The sequence below is a fragment of the Corvus kubaryi genome, unplaced genomic scaffold (assembly GCF_017639235.1).
Source record: "Corvus kubaryi isolate FWS band 111438036 unplaced genomic scaffold, C.kubaryi_AGA036_p1.0 74, whole genome shotgun sequence".
Lineage (NCBI taxonomy): Eukaryota > Metazoa > Chordata > Aves > Passeriformes > Corvidae > Corvus > Corvus kubaryi.
In genome coordinates, this window is record NW_024582061.1 from 15045815 (window position 1) to 15060538 (window position 14724).

General features: G+C 42.7%; 2 protein-coding genes across 4 annotated transcripts in view; one reads left to right on the plus strand and one right to left on the minus strand.

Annotated features, from left to right (window-relative positions):
• Nucleotides 1–435: 435 nt before the first annotated feature.
• On the minus strand, nt 436–9942 carry IFT27 (intraflagellar transport 27). The gene is made up of 8 exons (XM_042050667.1): nt 9810–9942; nt 6154–6233; nt 5042–5101; nt 4328–4387; nt 3264–3381; nt 2846–2955; nt 2552–2653; nt 436–1933 (listed from the first exon to the last, which is right to left on the minus strand). The coding sequence occupies exons 1-7, from the start codon at nt 9841–9843 to the stop codon at nt 2555–2557; spliced, it is 561 nt and encodes a 186-aa protein (XP_041906601.1). The 5' UTR covers nt 9844–9942; the 3' UTR covers nt 436–1933; nt 2552–2554.
• Nucleotides 9943–10421: 479 nt separating this feature from the next.
• Nucleotides 10422–14724, plus strand: part of NCF4 (neutrophil cytosolic factor 4) — a 53633-nt gene continuing 49330 nt past the window's right edge. The window contains exon 1 of one of the 3 annotated variants that reach the window (XM_042050637.1): nt 10422–12716. The gene's annotated coding sequence lies outside the window, so the exon portion shown is untranslated. The remainder of the gene's footprint in view (nt 12717–14724) is intronic. The other 2 variants (XM_042050633.1, XM_042050635.1) reach the window with 2 other exon arrangements.

Sequence of the window (14724 nt, forward strand, 5' to 3'; positions counted from 1 at the left end):
CACCACTTGCATCAGGCTGGTACTACATAGCACATTAGCCAGGAAGGACAATATATTATGCTTTTAAAATGCATTTGAAAAGGTTGAGATTGTTACTGTCAAACACCATTTTGAAGGACATTAAACTGTGTCCACATTAGTGCTGGAAATAGTCCTGTAAAAAGCAAGCTGGACAACATGCTTTAGACATTTTCTAATTGTAGTTATGGCCTGTGGAAGAGGGAAAGGGGCAGTGGGTGAATCCCTACTGTTAGCTAATTAGATCATACATTTCCTCTCTCAGGCAATACATCTTTCCCTGCATGGGCAGCATTTTTCTTCACTACTCAAAAGCAGCTTCCCTATAAATCACAAATCACCACTGCAAGCATTCCCTTAATGAGCTCCTCCAGCTTTTGCATTTATTTTATAAAACAGCATTCACCAATCTTCATCTTACTCGTGAATTTGAGTGTGTATTTGAAGTTATGGGAGGTCCTTCTGGTGCAGAGAGATGGACTCCCTGGTTAAAGATCGCACAGAATTCATTTTATTACCTATTCCCAAGGAATCCATCCCCCCTAGATACACCATGTCACAGGTGACATACACTTCTGGTATGTTATTTTCAATATGAAAAAATATGTGTCTTGTTTTGTGATCACATCATCAATAGAAACAGGGGAAATGAGATACCAAATGAAAACAAACCTTCTTTCGTTCTTTAACTAGATCAGCACAGCATCCAAAATAGCTTTTATTCTTACTAGTCAGAGGTACCAGCACTTGCAAGCAGAAGTCTATGCAGCCTATGCAAGTCAAAAGAAAACACCCAGGATTAACAAGAAAACCCATGTAAGATACAAATGCCAGTAATGCCAATCCAATTCAAAAAAGCTGGTTCTGTCATTTTTGAGTCGGCTTCTAGCAAAAGAACCTCTTGTTTTCATTTCTTGCAGATTGAGCTGCTACTCATCCTCTTTAACTGGTATTCATGCTCCCTAGTGAGTTCCCAGCATCAACACACTGTTGCCAGTGAAATGAGCCCGGTGCTTCTCCAGATTCTTGAAGTGCTTAATAAACTCTGCTACAACATCTGCAGCCATATTTCTTACGTTCAATTCAATGTACTTTTCCTAGCACTGGGCATAACAATGATTTTAAACCACATGTATAAAAGTCTTGAAACACAGATTCCTGAAAAGACTGCCTGAAAAATCACTTAGTGCTTAGTCTGTACAAAACAGCTTCCCTTGCCCAAGGGAGTCTACCCTAATCTGGAAGAGAATGGTTAAATTTTTGAAACTCTTGGTGTTAGGCTCAGTTACACGGCAGTACTTTACCACAGATGTTTTTGCATACTACATTAGCAAAGACTCTTACATGCAACATCAGTACTCCACACGAAAAAGCAGCTCTCTCTAGGCTTTTACCCTTTCTAATATGAAACTTCTAGCCAGACACAGCTGAGTCAGAGTAACTTAGCCAGGCTGTCTTTAATTTCCTTAGTCTGTTTCCACTAGCAACATCAGAACTGTGGTCTTTTATCTGAAATTCAATGACAAGCAGAGAGACTTTAATAAGAGGACTCTGATTTTGAGATTGAGAACTGAACCTAATCAGAATGGTATTGCCAAATTCAGCTAACAAAAATGACACAATATGTAAGATGATAAAGACATGAAGAAGAAAAGGTAATTTGTTATAAGTTTTAGAGTCATCCTTAGAATAGAAAATGTATTGCTGCAATTTGACTCCATTTTGCAGTTAAGCCAATTTGGATGTGCCTGCAGGAAGCCCTTCCTGCTCACTTCAAGGGAGGTGGCAGCCTCTGGAGAACTCCTGTGACCTGGGACCAGCAGAGGGCACTGCGTCACCAAGTGACAGCGGTTGGACGCGACACAGCTCCCACCAGGCAGGGACAGTGAGCCACACCGAAGGAAAGAAACAGATTCTGGAAATTAGAAACATGTATTAGTCACCAGCATGTCAATCCTACAGCTGATAAGGGCAACACTGTTAAAACTGGCTTCCAACTCTGGGCACTCCTGGAAACACACCTAATCCAGCGCTGTCTCCACACATCTCAGTCTCCAGGTGCTGATTTTAGGGCATAGGCCTCCTCCTGAAAACGCTTTTCAAGGGGTAGGGTGAAATGGTTCCTGCCCTGCAGTGTATGTATCAAGGCTGGCTTAAGTCAAAAAACATCCTGTCAGCTTCCTCTCTCCTTTTCCAAGCCTCTAAATCCTTGCTTGTAGCAGCAGGAAGTCTGTTCAGACAAAAGATATCAAAGCAAAGAGCTGGCAATTTCCATTCTGCCTTCCCCTTTCACTCTCTGCCTCCTCCAACCTAGCAGACTTTCAGTGAGCAGAGAACCAAGTTAGAGGACATGAAAGGAATGCTGAGGTAGCAGCTTCAAAGAGTGTCTTTCCACTTGCTTATTTCTAGTTTATTTTGAATTACCAGAGGATGACCATGAAGTAGCAAATAGCTCATATTTTTTCTTCTCTCTGTATTCAGTCCAGCAGGATTCCCAGTACTAGAAGAAGCTTAGAGGATAAATAAATCATACCAGTCAGGCTAATGAGTGAAAAGTTTCCACTTTCTCTTTGTACAGTTGGTGGAACAACTTTGCCAGGATGTGGAAAGGGGCCTCAAAATTTTTCATTTCCTTCTGTAAAGAAATAAGAAAGTTGTGAATGGCAGATGGAATAAACATTTGACTATTTCTGCTCTGCTTCACCAAAGAAGGATTAAAACTGAGTTGGATGGCAAACAAGGGGAAGAGAGTCCCCAGTTGGCCTGAAAGAGAAGATAACTTTACAAACATCCCCTTGCACAGATGGTGAAAGGAGCAGATACTCACCACTGACATCTCACAATATTCCAGGCCATGTTTCTCAGCCCACTCCTGTGCTTGTTTCTGCTCCACAACTCGACGATCAGCTAGGTCTGTTTTATTCCCCACTAAGACACCTACAGAAAAAAAGACATGAAACAAAAGGAAAAAAACCCAGCTCATCAATGCTGCTTGTAAGCCATAAATGCTGGAACACTTTTAGAAGTAGCTCAGAAAGTTGGAGGTGTGGAGAACAGCCTATAACTACCTAGAAAATATTCCAAAAAAGGAAACATATTCAAGCCTTACCTGCTTTGTGATAAAAGCAAAGGATCTGGAGGAAGCCATGTCTGCCTTAAAACAAATGCTCTATGCCACAGCTGAACAAAAACAACTGCTGTCATACAAGAGGGGAGTAGATAACAAGGATCACACCCATTCTTACCTGGGATGTGCACCCCAACTGCTTGAGCCCTCAGCTTCTCCAACCATTTGTCACAGTTGTCGAAGGATTGCTCATTAGTGACATCATACACAAGGCACAGGACATTGGGTTGCTCCCACTGCACAGCAAGAAAGGAACACTGTCAGCTCTAATGAAACTGATGTGGTCAACAGCCAGGCTGTAAACACAGCAAACGCAGCTGCTAAGATGAGAATAAAAAGCCTAACACCCAGGAATCCTATGCCCTGGCTGAGGTTTCACATTTCAGTTGACCCAACTAAATCACTGGCATTGGGAGAGGTGGTCTTCCTTTCTTCCCTAGTCCTGTCTGTACAGTCCTGCCCCTTTACTTGCATCAGCTCTGGCACTCATCTGATCGCCAGGGAAGCTGATTTTTCATGCTGAATCAGCACAAAATTAATCCTAGGAAAAAAGTAGAGAGGTTTTCTTCCAGTTTGAGAAGCTGAGCCAGCTTCTAGAAGAGTCCCTTCCAAACCAGATTTAGAGCAAGGGCAAAAGCGGAATTGCTCTTGTAGACAATGAACCATTAGGTTGACTTAGCCGTCTTATGAAAGCTCACATCAATTAACTGATTCTGCTTCTCAAAATGAGATAACACAGTAAAGAACCATACAGGGAAGGTCACAAATACGTGAAGGAAAAAACCCAAGGGCAGGATTATGCTCAAGGACAAGAATGAGTTCTGTTGGATCAAACACATCACTGTAACACAAAAAAAATCCTCCCACTGTTGAAGTTGGAGCAAAACAGATGTTTTTCTAAGAAATAAAAATAACTTTAAACAACAGTACATAGAAATTTTCAGTTAAAATTCCCTATTTCTTTTATAAGAAAACTGCCTATCTACTTTCCTTCCTCTGGAAAGTATTTCTTCTAGTACTTACACAAGTTTTAGAGAGGTAGAACAGGATGCGTTGGCAACTGAGGTAATTGCTCCCATTTACACTAAAGACAAAGTTTGCTACATCTGCCAGACTGGGGAGCTCAGATCTTCAAAGCAAAAGCACTTCTATGGAAGAAGAGGACTGTTACATAAGACTTACCAGTTTCTCCAGCATTTCAGAAAATAGATCTTTTCCTGCAGAGTCAAAAATGAAGAATTCCTGAAAGCGGAAACAGAAATAAAGCTCTTGCTAAGAAAAATGCAGTGTTGGGAAAGGTTTTGAAAGTAAATACTGCAACTTGTAACTCCAACTTTTTATTTAGTACAGCAGTGCCACGTCCCTAAGGAACAAATTCCCTGCACTGAGAAAACTCCAGATAGTATGAGAAAATAAATAGCTATTTTTCAAGTATAACCAATAAAAGAGTTACTTCCAAGGCCCCAAGTCCGGTTTCCATCCCTAATGGAAACAGAATATGTGGAGTGGGACAGTAACCTCTACTATTTATGCAACATTATACAGATTCCATTAATGGGAGTATAGGGCATTAAGGAAAAATAATAGATAAGCTTCAGCTTCTGTAGTTCCAAGAATCATGAACTAAACCTGAGTGCCCTAAAGGACAGAGCAGAATCTCAACAAAGCTGGCTATAACTTTGGTTTAAAATGCTGTGTTGGATACAAGTATAGAAAAATTACATTTTTAAGACTAAACTAACCCAGGAGTATCAGCAATTATACATGATCAGCCTCATTTCCCCAATGCAACTTAATTGCCCTATGAACATGCATAGTGATCTTCCACCAGAATGAGACTCATGTGGGGCTTGAGCTTTGAATGTCTCTGACCCAATTTATGTCACAGAAACTCACCACACTATCACTTGTCTCTGGAACTGATACGGCCTTCACCAACAGTTCTATGCCCATTGTCTGTCAAGAAGAATCAGGAAAATGAGGATCAGGAGAGTTTTTAAGAGCCTGTCCAACTGCATACCAACTGTGCATTGGATTGAGGCAATTCTTGTGAATCATTACAATTCCATCAAACACAAGACTGCTAGAAACTCAGCAATACTCCTCCTAGCTCTGGTAACCTAATCTCACCAATATGTCAAGGACTCATAGATTTGCTCAGCTGGGGGAAAAAGGAGGAGAACCAAAGAGATTTGCTTATATACAGCTCAGAGTATTAGCTGAAGTCTGCAGGTCTACGTTCACTCTCACACTGCTGCTCTAACGCATGCCTTAGAACGTTTTGCACTAACCATGTGATGAGTTAACATATGGGACTGAGATTATTTGTGCTTCTTCCACCTTTTATCTCATTCTGCTTTGTAGCTCATTTGTTTGTTCTATTTCTATCCTTAAATTCTGGTTTTCATCTTTATTTCAATGAATAAACAGATTTTAGGGTTTTTTTTCTCCACACTCATATTTTCCTTTTTTTACTTTACTTATATTTACTTTTATTTTTATCCTGCTTCTGATTAGTCATCACCATTGATTCTTACACTGAAAGACTGCAAACTGTATCCTCTTCATCTGGGAACACTTTCTGTAGATTATAATTATCTTGGGGCTATGCAGCACATCTTGGTGTTTGCACAGTGATAAGCACACTGTCCACATGCACATTTAATAGTTGGAATTAAAAGCTTTCTCCTTCAGCAATGCTTTTTCATAGAGTACTCCCTAAAGGGGGAAGCTCTCTAACACTACAAAACCTTATGAAAACATTGGTTCAGCAGGAAAATCACCAGATTAACTAAATTATTCTGCCTTAAGTTAAGTTTCAACACCAGCACCTACATAATGCAGACTTACAGAACTTAAATGCTTTCTCTTCAGGGTGTAAGAAAGAAAACCCTCTAAGATCCCACCCCAAATGTCTCAAAATCATATTTATTTTGTTCTAGGCCTTCAGTTTTCCCATTCATTTTAGAAAAATGTTAGATAGCCGTCTGAGCCTGTTATATGCTTACCAATGTGTAGTTCTTCTGAAAATGAGCCCCATCACTGTGAAACATCTGGGCTAAAGCACTCTTACCCACAGCTGGATCTCCTGCAAAACCAAAACCACAAAACATTTGTTTCACAGTAGACAATCTTATTTTTCCTCAGTTCTGCTACTATCACATGTTGTAAGAGCTTGGATGCTCTAACCCTGAATACAGGCAAGGTAACTGTCACATGAAGCACAAAACAATCTAAAAGGTAATACCCACATGAGGAAATTAATATTGCCATTATGCGTACTGGTGCTGACATCTGATTTCTGACCTATGCACAACAGCAAAGGACTGCCAGATCAGGGTGGAACTGCTGTTTGCTCTAAAATTCATGCCTATGCCACAGCCCTTAACTAGGAATGAAAATTTCCCAGATATGTTATCATGTAGAAAAAAATGCAGTGTGATAAGGGACACTGGGCTTCCTAGGAGGCTATTTCTTCTCCTCAGGTTACCCATTTCCCCAGACTCACATCCTTGTTATATATTGAGATGAAGATTCTTAAGCTGGTAACATTCCTCAATGAACTGTTCTTGCTGACCCTGCTAAGAGAGCAACTCTTGCTGACTCAATGCTGCTGGTGGCTCATTAGTTGCATCCTGGGCATAACAGAAGCAAACGTCAGAGAGAAAGCACATGGCTGGAGAGAAGAGCCTGCTGATTCATCCCTGTATGGAAGGAAAACCAAAGGGCTTTGGTTTTTGCTCTTCTAGAGCCAAGGCTTTCTGATATGGCTTGCACAACACTTCAGGCAAACCTGACAGCTGCCAGCTTTGGCCTGCTCTTACAAAACTCTGTGAAATCCAAAGCAATCTCAGGATTACAGAATATACTGAGTTGAAAAGATCACCAGGTCCAACTCCTGGCCCTGCACAGGACCACCCCCAAGAGTCATGTGCCCAAGAGTATTGTCCAAATGCTTCTTGAACTCTGTCAGGCTTGGTGCTGTGACCACTTCCCTGGGGAGCTGTTCCAGTGCCCAACCACCCTCTGGGTGAAGAACCTTTTTCTAATATCCAGCCTAAACCTCCCCTGACACAACTTCAGGCCATTTCCTCAGGCTCTGCAGAACTTACATATGTCCATATTACCTCATGAGAAAGATCATAACCCTTTCCAAACAAAGACTTAATGCTTCCAAAGAGCTTCTAATTTCTTCACATAATGTCTCACTAGCCTGGACAGTTAAAAGGACAGGAGCCAGTAATTAAATACCTCAGTGGTTCAACCTTTACTCTTAAAGGTACACTCATAACAGCCAAGCCTGTAATACAAGTTTTTACATTATGTTGTTAATAAATAAAGCCAGAAAGGAAGTATTTTACATTATGTTGTTAATAAATAAACCAAGAAAGGGGTATATTTTTGACTCTATTAGAGCTTCCTAATGGTGTTTTGAAGGAAATTGGTAAAGCTCTCTGCTCACATACTATTACAGAAGAAGAAAAAGGGTGTTTTGGATAGTGACAATTAGCCCCTAGATGCATTAACCAAATGCAGTTCTTGTTTAAACATTTTTAGCATACTTGCTTAGTTTGAGCTCAGTGGGGCTCATAATATTTAGACAGGAAAATCTGGTAAGTCAGCTTGTTTGTTCTCTGATCAGTTCAAGCTTGTGCGGAAGACAACACTCTGTTCTGAGTGGAAGCTATTCTGTATTTCAATAGACAATTAGATCTGTCTTTGTAAAATGAGATAGAGAGGCACACATTGCTCCAAACTGTGCAGGCATCAGCCAGCACGAATTCTTAACTAATGCGTTGCCTTCCTTCTACTCGACAGCCCCAGGTGCTCTCTCCCTCTTCGTACTCTTTGCCACCATCTTTAGTCCATCACATCACTACACTTCCTCAAAGTAAGTTTCCTTGCCCTTTTTTAGTTTAGTCTCATGTGCCAGTAGCGCATCGTACAGTACATATTTGATCCATATTTCTGTTATCCTGCCAGAATCTGTAGGGTCTTTCTAAAATGCCTGCTACTGCCAGCTGTCTCTCTACAATGAAAACCTTTGTGTAGTGTCTCCATAGCAGGCTCAAACAACAGATTCTTTTACTTCGTGTCTGTAAATTACCCTTGAGATACACAGGAATTGCCTTCTATTGTCAATTTAATAGTCTCTGCTTTGCTAATAAAAGCCCTTTTCCCCTGTTCTCTTTGATCATGGTGTAGCTCCCAGTTCTGTGAGTCACTGGCTCTTCATAACCATTTCCTTAGGTCCACAAGAGTTCCCAGTTCCATTTCTGATGGGTTTGCTCCTATCTATGTAATAGCATTTTCTTGTTCCCTTTAGGTTGTTGTGGTTACTCATATCTTAGGTCCCTTTCACTACAGTATTTTTTTCTGCAACAGAGAATCTATTTTTCCTGGTCTGCTTCATTAATTTATTATTTTTAATAATACATGGATATTATTGTAGCACACAAGAGAATGACTTATGGGATAGGACATTCCTGTTCTTTGTGTTGTGAACAGAATTGAAAAGGCAGCTCCAGACCCAATCAGGATTAAGGACATAAACAGATCATCCGAAGAAAACTCATGTGATTTTAAAATGGCCGTGGAATTGGCCTTTGGTAACGCTAAACAACGAAACTGGAAAGACTTCAGCAAAGCCAGTATATTGGGAGCAGGAAACTTCCAAATTGGAAATGATGCTTACATTTCAAGTGTAGAAGACGGGCAAGATATTCATGCTGCTCACAGCAGTAGAGGCACAAGGGAGATTAATTCTTCTACCTTTGCCAAAGACCACAACTGGCTTTGCGTGAGTTGATGGCCAGCTGCTTCTGAGGTTAAAAAAGGCAAACTTTTTATTCCGGATGAAAGAATTTGGAGCGAAGAGTTAAACCTGGGAGTTGACTGCACACAAAACTTTTATGGAGTTGTGCTTTTGGCTGAAGCTGCACAGAGCTTCAATGTAGAGGGAGGGGAAAAAAATAAAAAGTTTTCCTCACTCAGTGTTAACAGCCAGCTGTACTTACTTTCAACACCTCCATAATCCATCCTGACTAAATAAACCAGTGTCTTCACCTCACTTTTTTCCCAGGTTAGCCTCCAAAGTACTTGGAGAAAAAGATGCCACTGTGAAGTACACATGCTTCATGCTCCTACTCTTGGTTTAGGCTTTACCTTTCTATCATATTCTCAGAATCATCCTAATTTCTGACATGAATTTTTCACGTCAGCAAAAAGCAAGACTCACAAATGAGACGGGACTTAGCTGCCTACACTGCTCCCTTCACAGTTTCCCCAATCTCTGCGCCCACACTGCAGAAATACTCCTTTTGATTTGGGTTTGGGGTTTCTTTCCTCTTTCAGAGCCTGTCCTTGCATTTCAGCCGGTCCAACTACACCTCAAACCCTTCCCGGGCACAGCTCGGCTGCACGTGGTAGCGGGGGCGGGCACCGTGGTAATAACACACACAACTTCGACTCCTCCCCAGGCAGCCGAGGTCCTCACTTCTCTCCCGCCGCCTCTCTCCCTACCTCTTCTCCGGCGGGGCGGCCCCTCCACGAGGGGCTGTGGGAAGCCGGGCCGCCGGCGCTGCCGGCCTCGCCCCACCCCACGGCACCCGCTCTAGGCCCCTGTAGCCAGCGGTGTGGATGGGAGCGGGCGGGCCAGACTCACCTGCCAGCAGGCACTTGGCAGCGAGCTTCACCATCGCGCCGGCCCGGGGCAGGCGGCAGGCCCGGACGGCGGCACCGGGGGCCGCCACAGCGCCGAGCCGCGGCCGTGGCAACCGCGCGGTCCTGGCAACCGAGCGTCCACCCCCCATTCCCATTGGCTGGGGGCTCTGCTCATCAAGGCCATCCGCAGTTGTTATTGGTTCTCTCGATTTTCCCCGCCCACCAGGCGTGCTGGCAATCAAATCCGACGCCCCGCCCCTCCCGGTAGCACCGCGGCGCTGCGGGAGGTGCGAAGGGGAATTCTGCCTGGCAATTAAGGACGTCATCGGGAGCCGGCTTGTTATTGGGTAGAACGCAGGGGCCCGTACCACGGGGCCGAAATGACCCTCTGGGGGCACGGCAGAAAATGCTAGCAGTTACGGGCAAAGAGCTGCGGCAGCACCACCAAGGCGGGAAGAGACAAGCTGGGGGAGAAGCCTCCATTTCCTGCCTGTGAGCCCCCGGCACGCGATGTCCGTGCGGACGGGCCTGGGCTCCGTGCGCCTCGCTGCGCATGCGCCCGCGGGGAGCGCGGCCTCCCCCGGCCCGCGGGGCCTCGCGCTCGGCACCGGCTCCCCTCAGGGCTTGGGGCGGGAGCTGCAGCAGCCTCCGAGCTCCAAAGCCGGCCACGAAGCCGGCTCAGCACGTCGGGAACAGGCGGGTTTTGAGGCCTCTGTGACCCTGTGGAAGTGGAGCTGCGCTCCTTCCCTGCCCGGGTCAGCGGCTGATCCGCTCTCCTTTCCTCCAGCGCACGCTTTCCCTTGTGTTTGGCTGTGTTACTGGACTCGCGAAGAAAGTCCTCTTGGTCGCTGATTTCTTAGCTGTTTTCTTCTTAGTATTTCAGAATTTTGTTCTTTTTCCCCCCCTCTTTGTTAATTTTTGTAGCCTTTCACACTGCTGTAGGTTAATTTATTTATTTGTTTTTTCTTATTTTTAAAATATTTCTACGAAGCTCTCCCTTGGCTACTATTAAATTATTTCTATGCCCTTATTTTTATTCTTTGAACTGATTTTCTGTCTTCCTTAAGCAGTGCAAGTCAGTGGATTTAGGATGGGAGCTGAAAAAGGTGACCATGAAACTTTTCCTCTCCTTCCAACCCATTTGAAAGAAGTCTGCCATCAAAAAGCATGCCATTAATAGCAATCCATATATTTTTTAGTCTCTAAACTTTGCTTGGTTGCACTCTGGATTGTTTATTCTGGAGCACTGAATGTGCCTAGTGTGGAAAGCAGCAAGCAAGCTTGGGAAGAACAGAATAATCAATAATACATCTGTATTTGGGTTATAACATTGGGCATTCCAAGGGTTGTTTTGGTTGAAAATAAAGTTTTTCAAGTTTTGTTTTAATGTCAGGGTAGTGCCTGCTTAGAAGGCAGCTTTTTTTTACCTTTCCTGGGACAAATTATGTGTTTGGGACTTTGTGACATATCTGCCAGACACCTAGCCAGGGAAGCAAATAACATAAAAATAAAGAGAACCTGTAGCTAAATCAAAGGAGTCTTCCATATGCACATAAAATAACATTGTTTCTCTGATAAAAACATGAAAGGGACTTCACTAGCCTGAGTGGGCCGACTTTAATTGGAGATGATGACTGTAGTAAAATACAGTGATGGAACAACACTACTGGTTGTTCCTTTAAAAAGGAAAAGAAAAATTAATCCCTGGTCTCATTATTACTTTCCCTTTTTTCCATCCCCAAATCCTCCATCACATAAAACAGATGTGGGCTATTGATGTTCTCCATCATTTATGTCTAAATAGCTTACCTTCTCTTTCATCTTTTCTGCCTTCCACTCCATCCTCCAAGAAATTCACTTGTCTCTGTGTTGTTCCATTTTTGCAATCTTTGCATTATCCTTTGTTGTCCATTTGTAATATTGCCCCAGTTTACTGACAGGTCTACATGAAAAGGCTTTGAGGCTCCATTATGATGTACTTGAGGTTTATTGATCGTGGCTGCAGTGTGGTGGTATCCATCAGCATTTACTGAGGTCACAAGCATCCCCTAGCATTTTACACTGGGATCTCTGGAACAGAAGGCATAGATTATGTTGGAAGTGAGATTTTCATTGCTATTGAAAAAGTCTGCTTGGAATCTGGATATCTCCTTTCTGCTTGCTGCTTTCCTATTAGCACCCTGTTCCTTTATCCCATTCCCTCATTTCCTACCTCTGCATGCATGTGTGCACAGAACTCTTAATGGACTTGTATCCTCTCTATTTCTTCTGTCCTTTTATCCCACACTATTTTTTTTTTACCCAATCTATCTTTTCCTCTGCCTGACTTCTCATAGGTATAAGTTGTTCCCCTGCCAGCATTGACAGTGATAGATTAAGGATGGAATTACTTATCTGCACCTTGTAATCCAAACAGAATCACAGTCTGCTGTTGGCAGTCCACAGGGGTTGCTGCTGAATAAATTGGAATGCCAGTAGCTGTGCTCACTGAAGCTTCTCTCATCTCGAATACGTGAGAAAGAGGGGAAGAGGAACCCTGTGGATTGAAACAAAAAAAATACCCCAACAACAGAGGGTGATGCCCTTACCCTAGAGAAGTGTTTATTAGGTTAAATTCTCTATTTAGCAGCTGAGAAGGAATAGAACACTCTTTTCATTCACACATTTAATTTTTCCCTCAAATGAAACAAGATTATTTTGAGTGCCCCTTCTCTCATGTGAGCAGGATAGGTTTCCCTGACAGCCACAAGACCCTGAAATTTGGAGTCCCTTTCCTTTAGGCAGTGGTCACAAACCAGCAGTCAAACTGCACGCGTCATGTGTAGCTTGCATTTCATCCGGCTGCAGAAGGCAGCGATGGTGGAACTGCAGCTCCAGCAGGAGCGGCAAGGAATCTCAGATACACAAGGTAAGGCTTTACATTGAAGATTAAAGTGAGGTCATGCAGTCTTTTAGACTGAGGTATGGTTGGTGTTCCAGATTCTGCTGGGCACTGCATAGGTCACTTCATTATCTTCTTCACAGAGCAAACCTGTTAAAAAGTGATTTTTTTCTCAGGCAGAATGCACTAATATTCCTAGGACTTGTTTTCATAGTTGTTCATCTGTTGATGCAAACATTCTGGATATGATCAGATATGTTCAGCATGAGCAGGTTACAACCTGTAACTTGGACATGCTGCCTGATAAAAGCTACTGAGGAAGAACTGTAGCTTTCTTTGGAGTAAGCAGTGCTTCTCAGGAGGGCATTAATGTTGAGGAAAGGGAATTAGTAGGTCTTTCTGCAAGAAATCTCTTAAATACAAAGTATTTAATCAGTTATTTTTAAAATCTTATGTTGCTAAAAGGAAACAGTGTGACAAAATGGCATCAGGAGTATCTTGTGAATGAATATTCAGATTTCTGGTGGCTTTTAAAATCTGTGTGGATTCTTATAGGATTGACTATGAATGTTTACTGGTATGTCTGGAGAGCTGTGAAAACTGCAAGAAAGGATGTGTAAATTTTATTGTAGATTTCCATTCTTTACACTTCCCCCAAGCAGTGGAATAAATAGATACTCCATCTATTTTGAGGGCTACTTCATTTGGCATCCCCCAAAACTGGCTTTTATTTCTCTTCAGAGTGGGGCTATTAGCACAGAAGTGAGAATTTGGATGCTTTCTCTAGCTCTGTTGATAACACCATTATAGTTCAGGTCTTCAGATTTTGCTCTTTTGTGGTAGGGGCTGAGACAGAGATCTGAAGGCTTTTTGGCTGAGAGTCGGTGCATTGAAATGTAAGATGATTATAAAATGGTTGAATCAGCCAAAGGATTTGTTGGCAGTTACAACAGCCCTTCTGACTGATCTGGCATATCTGCCATTTGTTTCTGATCTACTCCGTTGGGAGAGTGGAAGTTAGAAACGGATGGCAGTCGTGGCATCAATGGAAAGTGGGAAATTACTAAATGTAGGGTAGGTACCTCTACAAGATGTAAACTTGGTTTGAGTATGCTAATCGTAACTGTTATGTCCTAGCTTTTGATGAATATGAAAGAAGGGAAAGATTTCTCAAGAATGCATTCAAATCCACAAGGATGAAGATAAAGAGAATTTCCGGAGAGTAATTATTCTGCATGTGTCTGGAAAAATTCCAGCTCAAATCTTTATCTTCTTGTTCATGCACATGGAAGCTTAAAAAAGGGCCAGGAAGAAACCCTGAAATCTTGATTTAATTTTTAATAATACTCCCCAAAGCAGTAGATAGTGGATTGTTGATCAGGGAACTGGAACATCACACAACAGAAAGTTGTCTGAATCTCTCCACGGCTGAGTGTCTGTGACAGCCTGAGGGCTTGCTGTGGCCTTGTGTGTGGCCTGAGCCCTCCTGAGCTGCGAGTGCCATTATTGGTTGTGCTCTCCTGCACAGAGCTGTGCACAGGGGGACCAGATGCTGGGGAGGGAGCACTGAGAGTGCTCCTGCATCCCGGGGAAGGGGTTAACCTGCCAAACCGAGAATACATGAATATGTGACAGCTTTAAATGAGCTACCCAGAATTCCAGCATGCCAGTCATTATGTGCTGATGATGACTATGATAGCAGCTGGGGATCTTTTTTTGGATCTCTAGCTGCTGTCTGCTTAGAAGGCAGATGCTAGGCTTTCACTAATGCTGTATCTTATGTTAAAAACTGCAAGACAGATTATATTCAAATAATGAGATTTATTAAAAACTAGAAATTTATGTTTGGGTTTGTATCCTGTGTGGTTTTTTAGGCTTTGAATGTTCAAGGTTTTCTCTGCAGACATGACAGCTAGAATTTTTGTCCCTTTGCTGAAAACTAGGATTCAACCATATGACTCCAGGATTTGGAGGTTTAATGGAGGAAGGAGAAGAGAAATATTTGAGACTCCTAATTAAATTTTCAAAAGTTTGC

Bases quoted from the DNA above. Each gene is read 5' to 3' on its own strand.
- IFT27 (XM_042050667.1), bottom strand. From the start codon at position 9,843: ATGGTGAAGCTCGCTGCCAAGTGCCTGCTGGCAG. The intron at 4,388-5,041 runs GTGAGTTTCTGT...TTCCGCTTTCAG, and splicing joins CAGAGACAAGTGATAGTGTG to GAATTCTTCATTTTTGACTC. The intron at 2,956-3,263 runs GTAAGAATGGGT...TTTTTTCTGTAG, and splicing joins AGTTGGGGTGCACATCCCAG to GTGTCTTAGTGGGGAATAAA.